Below are 25,127 nucleotides of genomic sequence, written 5' to 3'. Positions count from 1 at the left end.
ATCCCAGGACCCTGGGATCATGACCTGAGCCGAAGGCAGAGGCTTTAACCCACTGAGCCACCCAGGTGCCCCAAGAAATAGACTTTTATATACATACAATGGCATATTATTCAGCCATAAAAAAGAACAAAATCTTGCCATTGGCAACAACATGGATGGAGCCAGAGAGTATCATGCTAAGGGAAATAAGTCAGTCAGAGAAAGACAGAGATACCTCATGATTTCACTCGTATGTGGAATTTAAGAAACATAAAAATAAAATAAAGGGAAAAAAAGAAAGACAAAACAAGAAATAGCCTTTCTTAAAAAAAGATTTTATTTACTTATTTGACACAGAGAGAGAGCGATCACAAGTAGGCAGAGAGGCAGGCAGAGAGAGAGGGGGAAGCAGGCTCCCCGCTGAGCAGAGAGCCCGATACGGGACTCAATCCCAGGACCCTGGGATCATGACCTGAGCCGAAGGCAGAGGCTTTAACCCACTGAGCCACCCAGGTGCCCCTAGTGGGGCAAATTTAAAGCCACAAAGACATCTCCCTGCTGAAGGGACTCACATCCTTTTATCCTCCTCTTCCAGGTGCCCACACCAGGTGCCTTCCTGTCACACTCCTGCCTGCTGTTCCTAACCACAATCATGCCTCGAGGTCAGAAGAGCAGGCTCCGTGCCCGTGAGAAACGCCAGCAGGCCCGAGGTGAGAGCCAGGATCTCCGGGGAGCTCAGGCCACTGCAGCAGTGGAAGAAGAGTCCCCCTCGTCCCCCATGCCTGTTCGCGAGGGTTCGCCCCTGAGCTCCCCTGCGACAGGCCCTCCCCAAAAGTCTCAGAGGGCCCGGACCACCGGCAGTCCTGATGCAGACCTTTCAGGCTCAAGTTCTGACGAAGGTGCCAAGAGCCAAGGGGAGGAAGGTCCAAGCTTCCCGCAGTTCCTGCCTTCCCCTGGGAGCTCTCACAGAGATCCTCTGACCGAGAAGGCAGGCATGCTGGTGCATTTTCTGCTGTACAAGTATAAAGTGAAAGAGCCCATTACAGAGGCAGAAATGCTGAAGGTTATCAACAAACAGTACAAGGAGCAATTCCCTGAGATCCTCAGGAAAACCACTGAGCGCCTGGAGCTGGTCTTTGGCCTTGAGCTGAAGGAAGTTGACCCCAGCAGTCACTCTTACGCCTTTGTTAGCAAAGTGGGCCTTCCCACCGAAGGGCGTCTGAGTGATGGCGTGGGCTTTCCCAAGAATGGGCTCCTGATGCCTCTCTTGGGTGTGATCTTCATGAATGGCAACCGCGCCACGGAGGAGGAGATGTGGGAATTCCTGAATGTGTTGGGGGTCTACGCTGGGAGGAGACACCTCCTCTTTGGGGAGCCCAGGAAGCTCATCACCGAAGATCTGGTGCAGGAAAAGTACCTGGAGTACCGCCAGGTGCCCGACAGCGATCCTCCTCGCTATGAGTTCCTGTGGGGTTCAAGAGCCCACGCGGAAACCAGCAAGATGAAAGTCCTGGAGTTTTTGGCCAAAGTCAGTGATACTGTCCCCAGTGCCTTCCACAGCCGGTATGAAGAAGCGTTGAGAGATGAGGAAGAACGAGCCCAGGCCAGTGTGGCGGCCAAGGCTGCCCCAGATGCCCCAGCCAGTGCCTGCTCCAAGGCCACCTCCAGCAGCCCCCTTCAGCCTCAGTGAAGTCAAAGACAAGGCCTTCACCTTGCCCTTGGAAAGGGCTGCCAACCTCCTAATGTAGCGGGGAGTCAGGTGGAGCCAGAGAGAGCAGAATATATCTTTTCTTTGTGTTCTTGTTATTCATAAATAACGTACAGGTTTACCTCTTTTTTTCTTACCTTTCCAATGTGTTCTTTTAAAAAAGGTTTATTTAAATTCAGAATCTAAGTTTATGAATAACGTGGCTCACATGTTTATTGCTGGTTATCAAATTTGAGAGTAATGCTTCTGTATTTTGTAAAACAAATTGAAAATCCTTGCATCTCTTACTGTGATCCAGTACAAGAAAAACATAGCACCAGAAAAGGGATTTTCATTAAAATGTAAGAGAACCGCACAGTGAGAATGTTGAGATAACAAGATCGTGGGAAAAAAAAAAAAAAAAGTAAGTGGTTAATTCTTGGTTTTTCTTATTTCTTTTGCTCTTTCTTTTGGTAGAATTAAATATACTTTTCAAGAATGTGGGAGAAAATAAATTGTCATGAATTAGAACTCTTGTTCCCCATCTCTTTTGTTCACCAGACACGAATGGAGCATCTGCTCTTTGGAACGCTTTGCGCTAGTTCTAGGATGTGTACACAAAGACCCAGCCCCTGCCAGTAACATTTTAGAGTCCACGAGAAGCTATCAGATAAGGAACAGGGTGAGAACACTCCTAATCCTGAAGGACAGTAAACGGAAGGCAGAAGGAGGGCAGTGATTCGACATAAAAGCAGTCCAGGGTCAATCTCCCGAAACACAGCGATCTGGGAGCCCAGGAAGCTGCCAGTCCCTCTCTGGGAGGGAATTTTAAGTGTGTCTGCACCAAGAGTTAGCTGAAGCTGTTGAAATGCTGAGCAGGGACCAGGGCCCCAGATGGTGGGTTTCATGATGGAAAGACTATGTCTGCAATGGAAAACTGCTCTTAACCGTTCCTTAGGGATGCAGTAAACCAGTGAGAAGTCCCCAGACACCTGGGGCAGGGGTAGAAGGACTCCTGGGCTCTGTTCCCGGGCAGGTGAACACAATCTCTCACTAGGTGTTTTGCGCATTCAGTGTCCAGAGAGTTTCTGAGAACAGGGTGAGAGTCTGCAACCATTTTTTCCTGGCCTGGGGTGGGGCGGGGGACTGGCCACTCCATTAAAAGGAAACCTAAACTGGGCATTCTTCTGTCATATGGCAAACTCTAACTGATGTCCAGATTTTTGGCGGTGGTGAAATGAGTAAAAACAGAGATGGGCTCCATGCAAAGGCAGCTGAGAGGGAAGCAAGTCACTGCCCTTTGCACACGCGTACCAGCTTCATGGCGTACTCAACTAGGAAGCCTACCACACACCCACATCAAATGACATCATCTTATGGGGAAATATTACTTCATTTTATTTAGTAAGCAGCATTTTGGCTGATTTGGGTTTTTTCTTTTCTCCCTAGAGCATTGCATATTCTCTGACCTCCTCCTCAATTAAAAAAAAAAAAAAAAAAATCCCAGTGTGGTATGTAGTACCGTCTGGGTCAAAATAATCATGGTATTAATTGCTATTCGAAAATATCTCAATAGTTGTCAGGCTGTGTGCTGGATTTGCAACATATATTCCATATATCCATAAGTTTTGGACAACAGGGCTTATCAAACATGGCCCACAGATAAAGAACCTGAGGTTCAGAGCATTTGCCAACGTGAATGAGCTCACACTGCTGGCAAGTTGCACAGCTGGTGCTGGACCCATGGTCTGGATGCATCTAGAGGCCATGCTACCTCTCAGCCAGAGGCAGATACCATGTCCTAATTCCCATTTCCCTTCACGACTCCAAGATTGATAAAAAGAGGGCTCTGTGGACAAACTACTGGTTTGGAATACATAGCTAGCACAGTAAAATACCAAGATAAACAAGTGGTGTGAATAAAGAAAACAAAAATAGTTGGGAACCAGGTGACCATCCACATATGCAGTGTCAGATCCCCTCGAAAGACAGGAGCTCACCAAACCATGCAGCTCCGTCCCTGCCTGAGAGAAAGTCAATGTGTTAGAACCAAAGTTACATACAAGGCTAAGTCCAGTTGGTGAAGAGAAGGAAGAAATTGGCTGGCTTTTTCTCTGACAGCCCAACCTCTGTCCCAGGCACGCTGCCTTGAGCTATAGCCTCCCCGTCTCCCATCACACCTGCCACACCGATTCTAGCTGCGGGGTTTGCAGCAGGAAAGGGACTCAAGTGTTTGCAGGGATGTAGCATTTCCTAGGAAGCCTGTAATCGAGGAACAGGAGTCAAGATGCAGAACCCTATGCTGGAGGACGGGGAGATCGACACCCAGAATATAGATGGGCTCACAGAGACTAACCCGCATCTGCCCTCAGACCTATAGTGCCCCACGCAGGGCTGACCATCCACTCATCCTTCAGGATTGTCTGGAACATGAGAGCCTTGGTCTAAGGAGGGTGACCTCAGTTCAGTAGAGGGAGAATTGTGAGCCACTGATACTCATCAAGGGGAGGACCTAGCATGAGGAATGAGGGAAGAACTCAACCAGAACAATGGGATCCCATGGAGTCCTGTCCCAGCTGTCCGCTCTTGAGGTTCTGGAACAGTTGTGGCTGGATTTGGCTCACCCTGTCTTCCAATTCAGTAGTTCCAGGAAGGTGAGAATCTTGATCTGAGGGAGGGAGCCAGGTCAGCTGAGGGTAGCATCCCAAAAACGGGCCAGACACCACTGTGCTCGGTGTCAAGGTGAGGACACTGAAGGAGTGAGGGAGACACCCACCTGAGAACCCAGGAGGCCCCACAAATCTCCCCTACTCCTGCCCCAGCTGGTAACCCTGGGAAGCCTAGAGAAGAGTTGTTAGATTGGGGCGCCCCCTCATTTCTTCCTGCATGGGAGCAGGAAGAGAAGGGCTTTGGTCTAGTGGGGGTGGCCCCAGTTCTGCAGAGACGGAGACCCCGGAACTAACAGGAACTTAGTGATATGGGAGGAACTCAGTGATATGAGGGGACTCCCAATGGCAGAGAGGTTCCCACAGGACCCTGCAAGTTCTTACCTTTGGATTACAAAGGTAGAGCACTTAGCCCAGGAGCCCTTCATTTTTGCCTGGAGAGTCACAGAGATGGGAGGGCCTTGGTGTAATAGGTGGTTCTAGTGTCACAGAGGGAGGATCTGGGGCCCTAATTGGTGTCCAGATGAGGACCCTGAGTACTAATGAAACTCTCCTCAAACTAGGGGACTTCTCCGAATCCCAACCCTGCTCTTGGCCTGGGGAGGTCTGAAGCAGGGACAAGCAGACATGTTACACCCCATGTTCTAGGCATTCAGGGAGGTGAGGACTCAAGTGTGAGGCTGACAGACACAGATCAGTAGATGGAGAAGTCCCAGGCTATGATGCATATCAGTGGGGTCCCCTTAGAGGTGCCATACAGCCTCAGCTGGATGCAGCTCACCCTGACTTTCTCCTCAGGGAATCCAGAAAGTGAGGGCATTGGTCTGAGGGGCACAGACTCAGAAAAGAAGATGAAGTTCCAGGTTGGGGACCCTGAATGTGGACTGAAGACCTCACTCTGCCTATAACCAAGGGAGCTGCCCAGTGCCCCCCGCCCCCACCCCTGTGCCCTCTCCCAGCACTAGGAGAGTAGAGAGAGCTTTGGGCTGACTTCTGCCCATAGCTCCTCTCAGACCAAGAGAGGAGACTGGGCCCTAACTGGAATCCAAGTGAGGAACCCAAGTGCTAACCAGGGGACCTCTCTCCAAAAGGGGAGGCCATCCAGAGCCCCACCCCTGTTGGCAGTACTGGGAGCCCCGTGCAGGGGTAGGCACATGTGGTGTACCTCAAGTTCTCCCTCTAGGGAGGCAGGGAGGTAAGGGCTTTGTTTAGAGGCTGGTGGACTCACACCAGTAGAGCCCAGGCCAGAGAAGGCCATCACTGAGCTGTCAGTCCCAGGTCCCTTCTCCTCCTCTTAGGGATTCCAGGAAGGAGAGGGCCAAGTTTTAGGTGTCAACTTTAGAAGAGCATAAGGGAGGGGCCCAGCAGCACCCACCCCCAACAGCTGATTAGGACGGTGTTGACTGTAAACTGAAAGGCCTCCACCTCGGCAGAGGGGATCCCCAGTACCAGCCCCTGCTGTCACCCCAGACAGCCCCAGGCAAGGCTGGCAGGCTGCAGCCTAAGACACATTCTAACTTCCTCAGGGCTCCTCAGGGGACAGGCTGACCAAGAGAACGAGAGCCCCGTGGGGTCTAAAAGCAGTGCCCTGGCAGAGGGGCTCACAGCCTCTCATCCTTCTCTTCCAGGAGCCACACGATGGGCCCTTCTGCCACATTCCCTTCTGCTGTCCTCAGCCACAGTCATCAGATCTCCAGGTCAGAAGAGTCCCGCCAGGCCTGAGATGAGTCCCAGAGTCTAGGGGTGTACAGGCCATTACAGCAGTGAAAGAAGAGTCTCTGTCCTCCTTCTCTCCTTCTTTAGGACATATTCCCCAGAGCAAGGGTGATGTCAGGTCACAGAGCATTCTCCAGGAGACTCAGTTCCAAACACCACCATTGCTTTCTGTTGGTGTTTTATGCACAGAATCTTAAGAAGTTGCTAAAGACAATGCTGGGGAAAGCACAAGTTCCTGCCAGGCACAAGTTCCATTATTAAAAATAATGTGAGGGGCGCCTGGGTGGCTCAGTGGGTTAAAGCCTCTGCCTTTGGCTCAGGTCGTGGTCCCGGTGTCCTGGGATCAAGCCCCGCATCGGGCTCTCTGCTCAGTGGGGAGCCTGCTTCCCCCTCTCTCTGCCTGCCTCTGCCTGCTTGTGATCTCTGTCTGTCAAATAAATAAATAAAAAATCTTGAGAAAAATAACGTGAATATTTTTATATCATTGTTCACTAAAGTGGGGTCCCCTTAAGTCAGTGATACGGAGCCAAGGAAAGCAGACACACTATGAAATGGCTTTTCTATTCCAAATCAATCCAATATGTACCCCCAAAAGTGGCAAAGCTAAGTGGGTTTGGTCAACATATCCACAAATACTCAAGAATAGGCAAAATGAAAACTGAGAAACAAGAGCCGGAGGAGAACAGGAGAGGCAGAGGTGGCCTCACCCTAAGCTCTGAGAAGAACTCATACAAGGGCAAAGCTATGAGCAAACGCTTTGAAGGACAGCAGATGTGTGATGAGCTGGGGAGGAGTAAGAAGGGGTCTCTCTCCACACCTCCCCATTTCAATTCTCTGCATTTACTGGGGAGCCAATGGGCTCCAACAGGGTAGCTCCCTGCACAGACAGCAGGTAGGTGAACAAGACAGTTGCCCCCTCTTTTGTGGGCCAACAGGCTGGGATAAAAGATCTTAGTATCCTTTGACATTTAGATTCTCCAAGGAATTAGAACCCTCAACCACAACACTAGCAGGGAAAAAAAAACAAGAGCTTGATAAAAATCAGGAGTGTCTTTCTTTTCTGGGTTAAAGTTAATTTTGCTTCTTTTACCATGAGTCAGAAATTTCAGGACAACAACCCACTGAGATTATCCAGAGAACTTCTGATATCACTCTTCCTTTTCCCCCCCCTTTAACTCTGAAATCTATGTTGCATACAAAAAATCCTATAAAATATGCATGTAGAGTCTATAGAATAATTACATGAACACTATATGCCCACATGTAGATTAAGAAACAACATTGTCAGCACTTCAGTGACCCCCCCAGTGGTCCTTCCCTAGTGATCTACCCCATCCTACCTGCTATGGACTGAATGATTGTGCCCCTCACCCCAGTATGTTGAAGCCCCAGGGGTGTGGTATTTGGAAGTGGGGCCTTTGGGGAGGTAATAGATCATGAGGGTGGAAGCCCCATGATGGGATTAGTGTCCTTAAAGAGGAGAGCTAGCCCTCCACCTACCCCTAAGACAACAAACCAGGAAGAGGGCCTTCACCAAGACCAGAATCTGCTAGCACCTTGATCGTGGATCTCTCGGCCTCCAGAACTATGAGAAATAAATGCTTGCTGTTAAAGTAACCCAGTCTATGGTAATTTGTTTTAGCAGCCCGAGCTAAAACACTATCCCAGAGGTAACCACTATTCTGAATTTTGTGTTGTTTTCTTTACTTTTCCCCCCACTTTGAATATATCTTTAAACAATCTAATCCTTTGTCCAACTTTACCTGCTTTTAAACTTTATATAAATGGAACTGGGGCACCTGGGTGGCTCAGTTGGTTAAGTGTCTGGCTTCGGCTCAGGTCATGATCCCAGGATCCTGGCCTCCAATCCCGCACTGGGCTCATTGCTCAGCGGGGAGCCTGTTTCTCCCTCTCCCTCTGCCTGCCACTCTGCCTGCTTATGCACTCTCTGTCAAATAAATAAATAAAATATTGAAAGGAAGGACGGAAGGAAGGAAGAAAGGAAGGAAGGAAGGAAGGGAAAAAATGGAATGACACTGTAGGTAATCATTGTCAGTGACTCGCTTTTTTTGTTTTCCATTATATGTGTGATATTCACCCATGTTGAAGCATGTGGTTCTAGTCTGCTCATTCTCATTGCTGTGTAAATTTGTTTTGTGCCGGTCTCGGCCTATCAGTAAGCACTGTTACGGCTGTTATGGCTGGACTGGCCCTTGTGGTTCTTACTATGATCATAAGGTGCTCCTCAGCAATGACCAATAATCGTCAGGGAATTTTGAAAAATAAAGGTTTATTGTTTACAGGACCTGAAAATGACACAGCACACCTGGGGCTACACAATGAAGTTGCAGGTAAAACGGAGAACCAGCTAACTTGGGATTCTGCTTTTATTAGGGTCAAGGATGGGGGCCTAGGGTTTCTGCAAGTTCACTTTTTATTGGTACGTTAAAACATAAAAGCAGGAATTCAAAGCATAGGAAGAGAAAGAAAAATAGTGGCCCAAATGTTCAGTTATGGAAATCAATCAAGATCTCTAAAACAAAGAAGTCTGGGGTATAGGGAGGGGCATGGCTCTTTATCTAGTCTACTGGGACTGGCAACCTATTTATTTGAAATAGTCCTCTTTGAAGTAGATCCTGAGCAATCAGAACTTAAATCATGCATTTGCATTACAAAAAGAAAAGCCAACTGTCAGGGCTTACAATACTCATTTCAATGCCTCAACGTATTTATCTAGTTTACTTTGGCTAATATTTGAATTGTTTAATGCTACTATGAAAACTTTTGTAGTTATCTCCTGGTTCACTTATACAAAAGGTTTTCTAAGTTTCTCATCTAGTACTGGAATTACTGGGTCATAGGACGTGCACATGTTCAAGTTTACTAGGTAAGTGATGCCCAACTCTTTCCAAAGTGGGGATTCTAATTTTCACCATAAAGGAGGAAACAATGTTGATCTGTACCTTTCACCAACATTTGGTACTTTTCCACTTTTAAATTTCTGTCCATGTGATGTGTAGTGATATCTCACTGGGGTTTTAGTTTGCATTTCCCTGTTCACTATTGAGGTTGATGGCCTCTCCATGTATTTACTGCTCATTTGCATATCGTCTTCTGAGACATCTATGTAAATTCTGTACTTATTTTTCTGTTAGGTTGTTTCATTATTGATTCTTATATGAGTTCTTTATATAATCCTCACATAGCTAACATGTTTTTTAAGTATCTTACACTACCTGTTTTTTCATAATTTTTATGCTGAATTTTATCTGTTTTTTTTTTTAATTTTGTTTATTTATTTGACAGACAGAGATCACAAGTAGGCAGAAAGGCAGGCAGAGAGAGAGAGGAGGAAGCAGGCTCCCCGCTGAGCAGGAAGCCCGATGCGGGGCTCAATCCCAGGACCCTGGGATCATGACCTGAGCCGAAGGCAGAGGCTTTAACCCACTGAGCCACCCAAGTGCCCCTTTATGCTGAATTTTAAAGACATCTTTAATTTCAAGGATTTCTTTCCAATTTATCCTCCCTTAAAATTTCATAGTTTTCATTTCTTGCATAAGAAATCCTGCCCTATTGAAGAGGATAAAATATTCAGGGCACCTGGGTGGCTCAGTTGGTTAAGCATCCAACTCTTGATTTTGGCTCAGGTCTTGATCTTAGTGTTGTGAGATGGAGCCCTGCATTGGGCTCTGCACTGGGTGTGGAGCCTGCTTGGAGTTTTGACTCTCCCTCTCCCCTACCCCCCTCAAAAAAAAAAAAAAAAAAAAAAGATAAAAATATTCTCTCACATTGTCTCCTAGAACTTTTGTTACTTTGCCTTTCCTATTATTTCTTTAATTCAACTGGCATGAATCTTGGGGTAAGTTGTGAGAAATGTGTGACATTTCTTCTTTATCCATATTCAGTGCCAATTACTGAAAAATGCTTCCTCGTCCCAGTGATGTTCCATTCCTCCAGTCTTGTACTAAAAGTCCACAGATGAGCATACTTCAAAGTTCTATGTTGTTCCATAGGTTTATTAGTCTATCCCTGAGATGACACTGCATTATCTTAATCACTATAGCTTTAATCGTAAGCCCTGCTATCTAGGAGGATAAATCCCTCCATCTTACTCTTCTTTCTTTTTTCTTCTTGGTCCTTTATAATCTTTGACATAAATTTTAGAATCAGCTTGTCAATTTCCATAATTATTGGAGTTTGGTTGCTATGAATTAAACTACGAATCAGTTTGAGAAGACTTTATACCTTGACAATACTGAGTCTTCCAATCTATGAATGTGGTGTATCTCTCTAATGAATTAAGTCTTTTTAATAATTTTCACTAAAGTTTTATAATTTACTCCACATTGTTTGTTCATTTAATTTAAGGTACATATATTTTTGATGTTACTATATGGAAATCCTGTTCCCTTTCAAATTTTAACTGACAAAAAGAAACATAATGTATATATGTACCATAATAAATGTTATATATACATGACCAAGTAATCTTATTAAATTTCTTACTGATGTTCATTCTATGTACATGGTTTTTCTATAAACATAATCACATTGCTATGAATAATGATGTTTTGTTTCTTCCTTTACAATTCTTCCTTATATTTCTTTCTCTTGCCCTACTTGAGTCCTTTGTGCTGTATCCAACCTCAGACAGAAGGCATTCGGGATGCCCTATTGACTATGATGTTTGCTCTTTTTTTATTAGGTTGAAAGACATAAAAATTGGTGACATTTGACCATTTTTGACTTATAAAAAGAGCAATTTCATATGTTTTAACTTAACAGGTGCTCCTAGCAGGTTAAGGTAGGTCCCTCCTTTTCTGATATATTTTTTTTAAGGTTTGAGGTAATTTTTTATATTATGAATGACACTGGGTTTTTTTTTTTTTAATGCTTTTTTCTGCATCTGCTGAGTTAATATGATATTCTAATGTCTACTTATTAATGATTGACTTCTAAATACTAAATCTTGTGTTTCTGGATTAAACTCAACATTCCTTATTTAATATTTGGTAGTTACGTTCTAGAATGAACATGAATTATAAATTGTGTCCTGTGATTTTATTATACTGTGTGTACAAATACTACCTGTGCCCATTTGTTCTATCTTTGGCATCTATGATTCTGATTAGATGTATATTAGTCTTCTCATGCAATTCTCATGCAATTCGTTTAACCTGTTTCTGAGTTTTTCTTTGTGTTTGTCTTTCTTTGATGCATTCTGGTTAATTTCTTCAGCTATATCTTCCACCTTATTAGTTTTTTCTACAACTGGATCTAATTTTGTTAAACTGTTCTTTTTGAGTTAGTTATCTATTTTCAAGTTCTAAAGGTTCTATTTCAAATCTATGTGGCCATTTTTCACAACTTCTTATCCCCTGCATGTATTTTAAAAATTACCCATTTTTTCTTTAAGTATAGTAATTATTAGCTATTTTATATTCTGTGACTAATATGTGAAATCTTTTTAAGTCTGTTTCTCCTTGCTCTTGCTTGTTCTGCTCTCACCCATGGTGCCACATTTTCTTCCATTTTTTAAATTTCTTTTCTTCTTGCTTGTATTTTTTTTTTAATTAAAGATTTATTTATGGGGCGCCTGGGTGGCTCAGTGGGTTAAAGCCTCTGCCTTCGGCTCAGGTCATGATCCCAGGGTCCTGGGATCGAGCCCCACATCCGGCTCTCTGCTCCACAGGGGGCCTGCTTCCTCCTCTCTCTCTGCCTGCCTCTCTGCCTACTTGTGATCTCTCTCTGTCAAATAAATAAATAAAATCTTTAAAAAATAAATAAATAAATAAATAAAAATTAAAAAAAATTAAAAAAAAGAGATTTGTTTATTATTCGAGAGAGAGAGAGAGAGAGAGCATGTGTGCATGAGCAGAGGGAGAGGGAGAGAGAATCTCAAGCAGGCTTTGCCCCGAACACATGATCCCATGACCCTGAGATCACAACCTGGGCCTAAACAGAGTCAGATGCTTAACCAACTGCCACCCTGGTGCCCCTCTTGCTTGTATTTCTTTTAAAAAATTTATTTGCTGGAATCCTTGGAGATTTGAAATGAGGTTCCTAGTATAGAGAGAACTGGCTTTGGCTTTTGCCTGCCAGCTGTGGGCACTAAGCAAACCTGTCTAAAACCACTACATTATTGGTTTCAGGTTTTGTTGAACACTCAAGAAATGTGAATTTGGGATGCCTAGGCTCTAAAGAAGCGGTTTATGATTATATCTTCCTGAGGACATCTCTTCCCTCTCTTCTCAGTACAAAGGTTCAGAGAGCAATTTTCATGGTAGTCCCTTGACCCTATAGCCCTTCAGGCTCCCAGTGTTTTGGCTAAGACCTTTTGTTAGACTCTTCCTCTTAGGCAGGTCCTCGATTTTTTTCTGAATCCATACCACACAACAATGTGACACTGAAGTTCAAGTTCACATCGGTTTTACCAGTACTTTCAATATCAAAGACTGCTTCAGGACACTATTTACCTCTTTTGGTTTCCATCTTCATACAATTTATTACCTACATGTTCTTTTCTTCCTAACTATCAGCTCTTCTAATAACTTTTTAAACCTCGTATTTGAAACTGTTTTCAGCAGGATGGTCAATCTGGAAACTTTACCTGTGCTATTACGAAACTGAAGTCCAAAGGCAATATTTTTTACATAATTACTTTGTAACTAGTTACTTTTCTATTGTAACACCTATCATGTAGTCAATGAATGTAATGAGCAGCCCTTAGGCTCAAACTTATTTATTTCCCTGGGCAAGCTGATGCAGAGAAACAGAATCAGATGCATTCTAGTACTTCAGAAAAGATGGCATCCTGTTCCATCCTGGCTCACCTCACACAGCAGTAATGAAGATCACAGCATTGATTTGGCATATTCCTACCACCTCTTTATTCTCTTCCCCAAACAATATTAAGCAGTATTCAGATTTTGCCCACCATGACTTAAGCCCTCCATTTGTGAGATTTCTTTGCCCTCCCACCCACAGTCCAAGTGTGTCTCAAACAAAATGCTCTGTGGTTTTCAATCTAGGGTGATTCTGTCCCCCAGAGCAAACCTGGCAGTTTCTGGTTTTGGTTGTCACGACTCAGTGTGGGAGTGCTACTGGGATCTAGTGGGTAGAGGTCTAGGATGCCACTACACAGTCCCCCACAACAAAGAATTATCTGGCCCCAAATGTGTATAGTGGTGTGACTGAGACATGCCGGGAACTGATGAACCTAGAAGGTTTTGCCTATTAGAGGATCAAGTCCTCAAAAAGTGCCAGTGGCAGAAAATATAAACATTATCAGCCAAATGCAATTCTACGGCCTCCCAAAAAGAAGGTCTAATCGTTAGGTCCCCCTCTAATGTAAAAATGACATCATTATAGCAAACTGGCACTATCTCTTCTGGGCTGAGTGAAAACTTCCACAAAAATATTTAAGCAGGGGGGCCTGGGTGGCTCAGCTGGCTAAGCATCTGACTCTCGATTTCCGCTCAGGTCATGATCTGAAGGTCATGACATCAAGCCCCGAGTCAGGCTGCATGCTGGGTGTGGAGCCTGCTTGAGATTCTCTCTCTCCCTCTCCCTCTTCCCCACCCTACTGTGCCTTGTGCTCTCTCTCTTTAAAAAAAAAAAAAAGGAATAAAAAGAAGTATTTATGCAGTCCAATTTCATTCATTGCAGTACATAAAAACTGTCTTTGGGGACATGCATACAGTGTGACTTAGTTAACTGTAAGAGAAAAAAGTCCCAATTTCTAGTCCTATTTGTTTCCAAAAAGAGTGGACTCTAGACTAGGGTGCCTGGTTAGCTCAGTCGGTTAAGTGTCTGCCTTTGGGTCAGGTCATGATCCCAGGGTCCTGGGATAGAGCCCAACATCAGGCTTCCTGCTTATTGGAGAGTCTGTTTCTCCCTCTTCTTCTGCCCCTCCCCCCTGCTCTTACCGGTGCTCTCTCTCTCTCTCAAATAAATAAATAAAATCTTAAAAAAAAAAAAAATGGACTCACTAACTGTATATTGAGTATTAAGACAAATCAGGGCGAATCAGGACAACTTGAACTCTCACAAAAGGGAATCTGATCAATGGTGTCCCAGGACAGCCATGTAATAATTTAACTAAAATATGATTATTAGATTTGCAGAATCAGCATACATTACCAAAAATTTCAGTGGCTTCCATTCAGGAAACCACTTTCCCTCAGAAAAAAATAATTTACTAGTACTTGAGAAGCAAGGAAATTTTCCTCAAGATGATTCAGTTACATTTTAGTATTGATGTTTAACATATGACAAAAAATATATAAAATTTCAATGATTCTGTATGAAATAATATTGTACCAGAAGACTTCCTAAAGTCACCAATGAGAAGGGGTAAAATAATTTCTAATTACTTGTTTCAGAGAAAATGAATCAATCAGGGTTCAACAGAGAAGCACAAACACAGTATGTGTAGAGTAAGGGATTTATTATAGAGTTTACTGTAGGGATGGTAGAATAGTTTGTGTAAGACTGTTTTCTCTATACCCAGTGTTGAGCCAGAAGTCACTATAGTTCAAGCCGACCAGCAACTGGATGTGAGCTATGCACAGATAAAAGCAAAGACACCGGAACGTGCATCTGTCCCTCACTACCTCCAGCCTCAATGCCATGGATAACCTTCACGAGAAGCTGGCTTTGCCACAGCACAGCACATGCACTTGTCCCATAGAATTCTAAAGAGGGAACTTGTAAGAAGCTGGATGAGCTCTGTGTCCAGGTACTGCCCCCTGCTGACAAGGTCAGCTAGCTGACAACTTGCCTGACACTGTAGCTGCTGAACATGGCTGCTTAACTTCTGAACTTCTAAATTCCATGCAACTTTTCCTTCTGACCAACCCAGCTGGAAGCATACAGGGGAAGGAAGCATGGGAAACACACTAGAAAAGGCATCACAAACACCCTGCTTTCCAAAGGAAGAGCAAATACTCATGGATAAGCATTTCCCACCATGAAGTCAGACGATAATATGAGAGACTGGCAGTAGCCTTTAGCCTTGGGAATGTGGATGTCAGAGAACAGAATTCCAGAGGATGATAAATTAAAATGACACAGGAGGTCTTCCCAGGGAACCCTCTGACCAAGAGGATGTGAACTGTAGAACAGACCATGGGCATCATGTTTGAACTGACAGGCAAACTATGATCAGAACTGAGCAACAGTGAGGACCAAAAGTTAATTCCTTAGAGACTATGATTCTACCTGAGAAATGTGGGACTATAAAAAACTTGTTTGGAAGACTAAGTAAGCTGGAGATTGGAAGGTTAATAAATCAAAAGAAAAGGACTTATAATACTTTTCTGTAGAACCAGAGAAGGCATTTGATATATTCAACACCTGTTTAAGATTTTAAATGAACTATTAATAAAACAGAAATTGATTGATTTACTCCCTTATCATGACAGAACATAACCAAAGTCAGTATTATATTATGATTTATGGGAAAATGCTAGAAGCACTTCCATTAAAACAAGGACAAGACAAGGATAGTTTTTATTACCATTTTTTATTTAATTTTTTAAAAAATTAGCCAAAACAATTAGACTAGAGAAATAAAAGGCATAATACTGGAAAAGAAGAGATAAAGTTATCATTATTCATGGGTAAAATGATATTTCTTGTAGAAAAACCAACGGAATGAACTAAAAAACTTACAAATGATACAAAATTTCAGTATATTTCTGGTTATAAAATCAATATACAGAAAATAATTGCTTTCATACAAATAAACAACAACCAATTACAGCCCTACTTGAGCAGCTGTGATGCAAACCATATATGCTGCAAAGGTGAAAATATTTATTATCTGACCTTTCATGGAAAAACTTTGTTGACTCCTATTCTAGATGATGGGGAAACATTAGAAAACAAAACACTCAAAACAAAATAAAACAAAAAATCCTTACCCTCATGGGAGCTACCTATTAGACAAAGAAAAAAAATGAGTTAAAAAACTAAATACCTTTACAAAGTCTATGAAACCTAAAGCAAAATTTAATAAGGGTATTCTAAGCATTTAGTGCTATACAGAGAAAAGGTATCTGATCAATTGTCAAATCTCTTTTAGTCCTTAAGAAAATACCACCTCTTGGAGCACCTGGGTGGCTCAGTCTGTTAAGTGCCTGCCTCTGGCTCAGGTCATGATCTTGGAGTCCTGGGATGGAGTCCAGCATCAGACTCCCTGCTCAGTGGGGAGTCTGCTGCTCCCTCTGTCTCTCCCCCTGCTCAAGCTCTCTCTCTCAATTAAATAAAATCTTAAAAAAAAAAAAAAAAGAAAGAAAGAAAGAAAAAGGAAATACCATCTCTTCATGATTAATCTATGTGAAATAATTACTCCCTATCAAAGGCCTCTTTCCATTAATACTATTTATCTTATGCTGATCTTTTGTGTTGATTTCAGTAATATATCCTGAATTTCAAGTTTGGCATCCATTAACTTTAAAAATGTACTTCTGAGTTCTTTTCCTCAAAGAAACAAAATCAGGGCCCTTATTAAAGAAGTCATGGGAATAAAATCAATAATAAAAAAAAAATCAAGGTACTTAAAATACACATGATGTTTATAGCAATAAACTTAAATATTTCCTCCTGATCTCAGCAGATTAGATTTAATCTATGAGCAAAGTTTTTCAATCTTGGCATTATTGACATTCTGGACCAGGTGTTTTTCTTTGTTGTGGGGCCTGTCTTGTGCAGTTTAGAATGTTTAACAGCATTCCTGACCTCTACCAACTAGATACTGTAAGGGCCTATTTAGCCAGAGCAGCCCCACCTCGGGTGAACAGCCATTTTGTTGTTTATGCAGTAAAACTTAAACTGACCCTGCCGCCCCCCCCCCCCCCCCCCCCCAGGGGGAACTTACTTAAAAGCATGTCCGGGACACCAGTCCCAGGTAACAAAGCCCAAATACAAGGGTGGGTCAGGTCAGGTGGAGATAACAGCCCGAATGCAGGGGTGAGTCGGGTCAGATGGAGACACCCAATCAGTAGAGCGCTCATACTGTCTCCCTAGCTACAAGGAGTGTGGGCTCTGCCTTTTGGGCGCCAATTCTGACCAAGGTGATAGGCTAGTTCAAATAGCTACTATGGGATGAATGGTAATGCAATTGGCCACCCGTGTGTGACCTAGCATGACTGTGCAGCTTTCTCTGTGTGTTGCAATCTCATTGGCCACCTGTGTGTGGCCAGGCCCAACCACACGGCCTTTGCTCCATAAAAGTTAGTCTGTGAGGCAAGGAGGGGTCACCCTCTCTGTAAGAGGCGTCGCCCCGAACAGTCGGTTTGATTCTAGATGCTTGGCACGAAATAAAGCTTTGCTTGACCTTCGCTTTGTATCAGTCTCGCTCCTTTGACCATGGACCCATTATTGGGGGACCCAACATTGGGGACCCAACAGATGCCTATAATAATCTCTAGTGAAGACAGCCGAAAATGTCTCAAGACATTGTCAAATGTCCTATAGATGACAAAATCTCAATTAAATTTGGTCTCTTATGTCTTCCTATTACTTGTTCATCTGCAAAGACTCAACCACAATCTTTGACATTAGACACTTCTAGGAAAATTATTTTACATCTTCAACTACTAAGTATAGTTTGGGAGCATGCCTAAGAAAAGCTTTTCACTAATATTTTAAAACCATACCATTTCACAGAAGCAATCAAAGACAAGGGTACAGCTTTACCAGGCACCAAAGTGACAAGTACAAGTTAAGTAAGTTATTTTATTAATAGTGATATTGTCAACCTAAAGAAAACCCTTGTTCTTTGAAAGCATCATCCTAAAGCTATTTTCTATTCAATTAACAGTAGTGGAAAATCACTTCCAGAGTAGTAGCATAAGGACCTCTGAAAATTCACTCTTAAAAAGTATAAACGATGCTCTAAACGAACTAGACCTAACATATATCTATAGAATATTCTACCCAACAACAGCAGAATACATACTCATGTCAAGTGCACATGGAACATTATCTAGGACAGACCATACTTCGGGACACAAAAACACATCTTGAAAAATTTTTAAAAAACTGAAGTTATACAAAGTATGTTCTCCAATTACAATGGAAGGAAATTAGAAATCAAAAACAGGGGCGCCTGGGTGGCTCAGTGGGTTAAGCCGCTGCCTTCGGCTCAGGTCATGATCTCGGGGTCCTGGGATCGAGTCCCGCATCGGGTTCTCTGCTCGGCGGAGATCCTGCTTCCCTCTCTCTCTCTCTGCCTGCCTCTCCATCTACTTGTGATCTCTCTCTGTCAAATAAATAAATAAAATCTTTAAAAAAAAAAAAAAGAAATCAAAAACAGAAGGAAATTCACAAACATGTGCAAATTAAAGAACACACTTCTAAATAGCCAACAGGTCAAAGAACAAATCATAATGGAAATTAGAAAATAAATGAAAATGCAACATACCAAAACTTGTGAGATGTAGCTAAAGCAATACTCAGAGGGTGGGAAAGAAGAAAGATCTCAAATTAATAACCTAATCTTCCACCTTGAGAAACTAGCAAAAGAAGAAAAAACTAAACACAAAACAAGCAGAAAGAAGGGAATAAGGAAGATCAGAACAGTAATAAATGAAACATGGACTAGAAAAGCAATAAAGAAAACTGATGAAACCAAATGTGGATTCTTTATAATATCCACAAAATTGATAAACCTTTAGCTATACTGATGGTAGGGGCCAAGGGCAGGCTGACCCAAAATGCTCCACTTTGGTATATTGGTTATTTTAAATAAAAGTGACTTAAGAGACAGCCTGTGCAAGAAAGACATTCAGACCCTCTGTCCTCTGAAAGCAGGAAAAACCTCCCATGTGAACATTGCCCTCCCTGTACCAAAACGTAAAGAGAACATTCTTATCACCAGAGACAGGAAATTCAGAGCCAAAAAGGCTGTATAAACAACCCTTGTTACTTTTTACTAATTTACTCTGACAACCTAAATTCTGTTTAGAATTCCTTACTAACTGAAGCTCCCAAAGTTTTTTCTTTGTCCTGTCAATTCTCACAGATTTATTGTTTCCTTATCTAAAAAGTTATAAACATCCTGCCTTGGCCATTTCTTTGAGTCTCACTGTCATTATTTGGCCTCCTTTTTTATTAATAAATAAATGAAAGAGATCATAAGAGAATTCTATGACAAGTATATACCAACATATTAGATAGCCTAGATAAAATGCACAAATTCTGGAAAGACACAAACTACCAAAACTGATTTCAGAAGCCATAGAAAATCTAAGCAGACTTCTAACAAGTGAAGAGATTGAAATAGTAATCATAAACTTCCTTTAATCATAAACTGAAGAAAAGCTCAGGCTCAAATGTCCTCATTGGTGAATACTACCAAACATTTAAAGAAGAATTCATGCCAATCCTTCACAAAATTTTCCAAAAAGTAAAAGAGGGAACACTTCACAACTCATTCTGAGGTCCTGATACCAAAACCAGATAAAGACATAGGAATTAAAGAAAAAGAAAAGTGCAAACCAATATCCCAAATGAATGTAGAAGCAAAAATCTCAACAAAAGTCTAGCAAACTAAATCCAGCAACATATTAAAAGCCTAATCTATTATAGCGAAAGCTTGGTCTAACATGTGAAAACGAGTTTAATGGGTTATATTAATAGACTGAGAGACAATCACCACATGATCATCTCAACAGAGATAAAGCATTTGACAAAATCCACCACTTTCATAATAAAAACACTCAACAAACTGGGAACAAAAGAATACTTCTTCATGCTAATGAAGGGCATTTACCAAAAAATGAAAGTTAAACTATACCGAATGGTGAAAGACTGAACAGTTTCTTTTGGAACAATACAAGGATGTCTGCTCTTCCCCTTCCTGGTCCCCCTTGTACTAGAGGTCCTTGCCAAGGCAGTTAGTTAGGCAAGGGAAATAAATAAAAGGTATCCGCACTATCTCTATTAACAAATGACCTTGTATATAGAAAATAGAAATCGAAATGGAAAATAGAAACCTTGTATATAGAAAATCCTAAGAAATCCACATTAAAAAAACCTATTAGAACTAATAAATGAGCTCATCAAGGCAGCAGAATACATGATCAATATACAAAAATCAATTGTATTTCTATACACTAGCAATGAACAATCCAAAAATGAAATTAAGAATTTTATTTATGTAGATCAAAACTTAAAAAACACTTAGGAATAAATTTAACAAAAGAAATGCAAGGCTTGCACACTGAAAAGCACGTAACATCACCGAAGGAATTTAACGGAGACCTAAATAAATGGAAAGGCAGGCCTTGTTCATGAATTGGAAGACTTAATATTGTTAAGATGATACTACTCCCCAAATAGATCCAGGGATTCCAAACATTCCACATCACGACCCAGCTGCCGCTTTGAAGAAACTGACAAGGTGATTCTAAAACTCATATGGAAATACAAGGGATCCGCAGCAGCCAGAAACAATCTTGAGACGGAGGAACAAAGCTGGAGGTGTAGGGGTATGTCCAAGAGACATAAGACTTAGCAAAAGAGGAAGCGGATGAAGTTTTCCACTATGTCCTAAGAACTTGGCTTTGTGACCAGTGAGAACGTTGTCTTCAGTCTCCACCATTCAGAGGGTGCACTCACCGGGGTCCACCCTGGTGGCCAAACTGACTGGGAATTCAACTCTTTCTCTCTCTGTCCAGCCAAGCCAGCTCTCAGGAGTGTTGGTGGTGAGAGGCTCTAGCCCACAGGAAGCCTTGTCGAATCAACCTTCATCATCTGGTAGTGCTGGAAAGTTCCATGCCAGTAGCAGCTGCCCAGTTTCACAGAGGAGCAGGTCTCTGACTGGAGGTATACCATGTTTTTGTGACTGACCAGAAATACCATTTTCATTATACCACTCTCACCACCTATGCAACAAAGCCCTCCGCTTTCTTAGACTCATTTTGGGAGTTGCAGGAATGCTGGGAACAATGGCTCCATCTTTGGCCCTCCATCTTGTTCACAGACACACAGTGACCTCCCTTGGGGCCACAGGTTCCAGGGCTTGTAGACGTTAATGTATGCCCTGAACTGAATGCAGGACGGTTTCTTCTGATCTTCCCTAAAATGGTGCACAGAAGGCCCTACTGTAGCTAGCTAGTAGAGAGCCTCTGGTTACAGATGGTGCCACTTTAGATAAGTACCCTATGACCTCACCGTCTTGCCCCCTGCTCTACGAAATCGGGGGATTAAGGCCCAGAAGGGGCAGAAGATGGGGGCAGAGAGGGCCTGTGCACTGCCTAGATCATCTGCCTGCCTGACAACCCCTCACCAGCCCATCAGTGAGTTACTCTGAATACAACTGGGTAGAGAGTGGCTGGCTTCATTTTTCAGCCTTAAAGTGTTTATACATTATTGATCCTCCTCCACCTTCTAACCAGGAGTAAACTTTTGGATCCTGGGGGCTGCCATTATCTATGCCTTCTCTAAATGCCACTTGCATCTTTGGTTAAGCCATTAAGTTGCCCTTAATAGATGCTACTCCTCAATGACCAGATGATGCATCCTTTAAACTGGCGACATTTAAAAGAAAAAGATTCTTTATAAAGAGCTCTCAATTGTCCTATCACTATAACAGTTAGCCTTAGGGACTCCCTTGATAAGATGAAAGAACAAAAATTAGACTTAAGACTTAAAAATAAATGTCCACATCCAATGTAAATTCTCCTTAAAACCTGGCCTCATCTGCCTGTTTTCCCTTTCCTTACAAGACTTAGAGAGAGCGCTCATGCCTAATCTCTAGGTTCAAAGTATACAGGTTGATCATATAAATGCTGAAAGCCAGGAAATGAAATGAACAAAAGCACGTAAAACTGGCAATAAAGTTTACTTTGCTCCTACCTCTCAGGGATCAGTAATCCGGTTTTGCAAGCTTCAGGCACTGCTGCGCCCTGTACTTTGCAGGTGTATCCTAGGACACCCCCTCCCCCTCCCCGGCTCCGCTCCCCCATCCACCCCCACCCCCGCACTGTAGAAGAATTCATGTCCCTGGACAGCAGCAGAGCTTTCAATTGTAAAATTTAAATTTAAATTTAAATTTAAATTGTAAAAGTTCTTTTGCCTCTACTTTTAGAAGATGCTACCAAATTTAGAGAGGAATTAAAAGATTAATGACTATTCACAGCCCCCCCCCCTTCACAGAAATAGGACCAAAGTTTCTCCTAACCCCTCCTACAAGTGATCTCTGAAAGCCCAATAGTCAGGGGCTAATAAAAGCCACTGCTTAACTGTGTACCCAGAAAGAATGCTTTCATTAAAATGCCTTATACAGACTTTACAAAGACATAAATTTTTTTGATTCCCATTTTTGTTAAAAATTTCCCTGATAGAAAGAAGCAAATTTAGTTTAAAAAGTGAAATAGTGGGGCACCTGGGTGGCTCAGTGGGTTAAGCCGCTGCCTTCGGCTCAGGTCATGATCTCAGGGTCCTGGGATCAAGTCCCGCATCGGGTTCTCTGCTCAGCAGGGAGCCTGCTTCCCTTCCTCTCTCTCTCTCTCTGCCTGCCTCTCTGCCTACTTGTGATCTCTGTCTGTCAAATAAATAAATAAAATCTTTAAAAAAAAAAAAAGTGAAATAGTTCCTTGATATTCAGGCTGTAATCTAGTTCTTTGGGGGAAATCAGAAACCATTCTTTGTCTTACAAGTATCTACAAAACCAGAAATGCAATGCTAGAAGCAAGCCCACCTATCTTACTCGTACCCAAATCTCGCTTATTCTTCTTAAAATGTTTGTAGACATTATAACAGATCAGGATATCGGAATAAAACTGTCCTATGTTTGAGAAGAAGACGTACATTTAAACAGCAATTACCCTGAAACACTTGGTGGGGGGAGAGTTTTTGCATTCTTTCTCTGTCCATTAAAATTATAAATCTTATGTCTTTAAAATATAAACACAGCGCACAATCACCTGAGAATGAAGGCAGGGAAAAGGAAACATAAGCTGCTAGAAAGGCTCTTGTGCCCAGACTCTCATACCTCTGATAACAAGACAGACAATGCTCCAAATCTCCACCTTGGAGAAAACTTGGGCACTTTCCTCTGTGCCTTTGTGATGCAAATTTTCTGTCATCTTCTCTAGGATCTAAGAACTTTTTTTTTTTTTTTAATACAAACTTGAGGAAGAAAAAAAAAAATTTTTTTAAGATTTTATTTATTTATTTGACAGAGATCACAAGTAGGCAGAGAGGCAGACAGAGAGAGGGGGAAAGCAGGTTCCCTGCGGAGCAGAGAGCCCAGGAAGAAGTTTTTCATAAGAAAAAAAGGAGGTATTTGGAAATTGAGCCTTTAATTTCCCTTCCACAAGTATTTGTAAGCACAAAAGCTGTAAGACTGTTTGCACCGTGTCTGTGTGTGTGTGGCCATATAAAAGGGGGCTATTTCCTCTCTCTCCAGATGGTACTGCTAAAAGAGTTCTACTCGGTAAGATTGAAGGCAAGTGTTTCTAAGGATTGGGCATTCCAAAATTCAAAAAGACAGAAGCTAACCCAAATGTTTTTCAAGTTCACGTGATCTGGAAAAATATTCACTATTAAAGCTAATTTGAGATTGTTGGTTTAATTAAAATAACATGTCTTTAGAGTTACCAGCGTTTAATATAGAGGTAGATGGAGGGATGAGTAAAATAGGTGATGGGGATTAAGAGTTCACTTACCATGGGGAGCACTGAGTAATGTATAAAAGTGCTGAATCACTACATTTATTGTACACCTGAAATTAATGTCACACTCTGTTAACTATACTGGAATTAAAATTAAAAACTTACTGAAAAATTTATTCTACCTGTATTTGCTAGAAGTCATATAAGTTCGCTTTATCTCTGTTGCAACATTTATCATAAAAAAAAAAACAACTTAGAATAATAGTTGATTTTGTGTAACACCTCAAAGTTTTGTGGGTAATCTAAACAAAATTGTTAAGAACAAGTAAATTAAATAGATGTAAATAAGATTCAAAGGTTCATAGGTAAACCTTAAAACAGCTTCAAAATATTTGGCAACCTGAAACTTTAAAGTTTTACTACATTAAATGATAAGTTAAATTTATTGAATATATAGATCATTTCCAAATAAGATAAAATAATGAAACAGTAAGTACTGAACATAGGTTTATCTACCTTTGTCTTGTTACAGAAAGACTGAAGATAAACTTGGTTCTTGCTTTATTGAAAGACTGTGCTATGAAAAAACACATTTCTAGAAATTATAAAAATGTATTCATAAATTTGCCAATCTAAAGAATACTCGTATAACAGAGTTCACAATTGCTTACTACTGAGTTTTCATTAAAAATTAGGTGTCTAATGGTTAAGAATTCCAATAAATGTAATTAAAACAGGTCTTTCAGGCCCCTGGGTGACTCAGTCCTTAGGCTTCTGCCTTCATCTGAGGTCATGATCCCAGGGTCTTGGGATGGAGCCCTGCATTGGGCTCCTTGTTCCTCAGGGAGCCTGATTCTCCCTCTCTGTCTCTCATGAATAAATAAATAAATAAAATCTTTAAAAAAACAAAAAACAAAAACACACCTTTCACCTCTTTGGTTAGGTTTATTACTAAGTATCTTATTTTTGGTGCAATTGTAAATGGGGCTGTTTTCTTAATTTCTCTTTCTGCTACTTCATTATTGGTAGATAGAAATGCAATGGATTTCTGTACACTGATTTTGTATTCTGCAACTTTACTGAATTTATCAGTTCTAGCAGTTTTTTTGGTGGAATCTTTCTGGTTTTCTATATATAGTATCATATCATCTGCAAATAATGGAAGTTTTACTTCTTCCTTACTGATTCGGATTTCTTTTATTTCTTTTTTTTTAAATTAATTAATTTATTTGACAGAGAGAGAGAGAGAGATCACAAGTAGGCAGAGAGGCAGGCAGAAAGTGGGGGGGAGCAGGCTCCCCACTGAGCAGAGAGCCCGACGTGGGGCTCGATCCCAGGACCCTGGGACCACGACCCGAGCCAAAGGCAGAGGCTTCAACCCACTGAGCCACCCAGGCGCCCCTCTTTTATTTCTTTTTGTTGTCTGACTGCTGTGGCTAGGACTTCCAGTGC

The 25,127-nt window shown here is 41.9% G+C and overlaps 1 protein-coding gene across 1 annotated transcript; it reads left to right on the top strand.

Moving 5' to 3' along the window:
• The first annotated feature begins 631 nt into the window (after positions 1-631).
• On the top strand, positions 632-1,669 carry LOC111157169 (MAGE family member B17). Its single transcript, XM_022518446.1, has one exon. The coding sequence runs from the start codon at positions 632-634 to the stop codon at positions 1,667-1,669; it is 1,038 nt and encodes a 345-aa protein (XP_022374154.1).
• The last annotated feature ends 23,458 nt before the right edge of the window (positions 1,670-25,127 follow it).

Source organism: Enhydra lutris, unplaced genomic scaffold, assembly GCF_002288905.1.
Source record: "Enhydra lutris kenyoni isolate GAN:26980312 unplaced genomic scaffold, ASM228890v2 scaffoldscaffold52, whole genome shotgun sequence".
Taxonomy (NCBI): Eukaryota; Metazoa; Chordata; class Mammalia; order Carnivora; family Mustelidae; genus Enhydra; species Enhydra lutris.
Note: the sequence above shows the minus strand (reverse complement) of the source record. Positions and strands in the feature narration are given on the sequence as shown.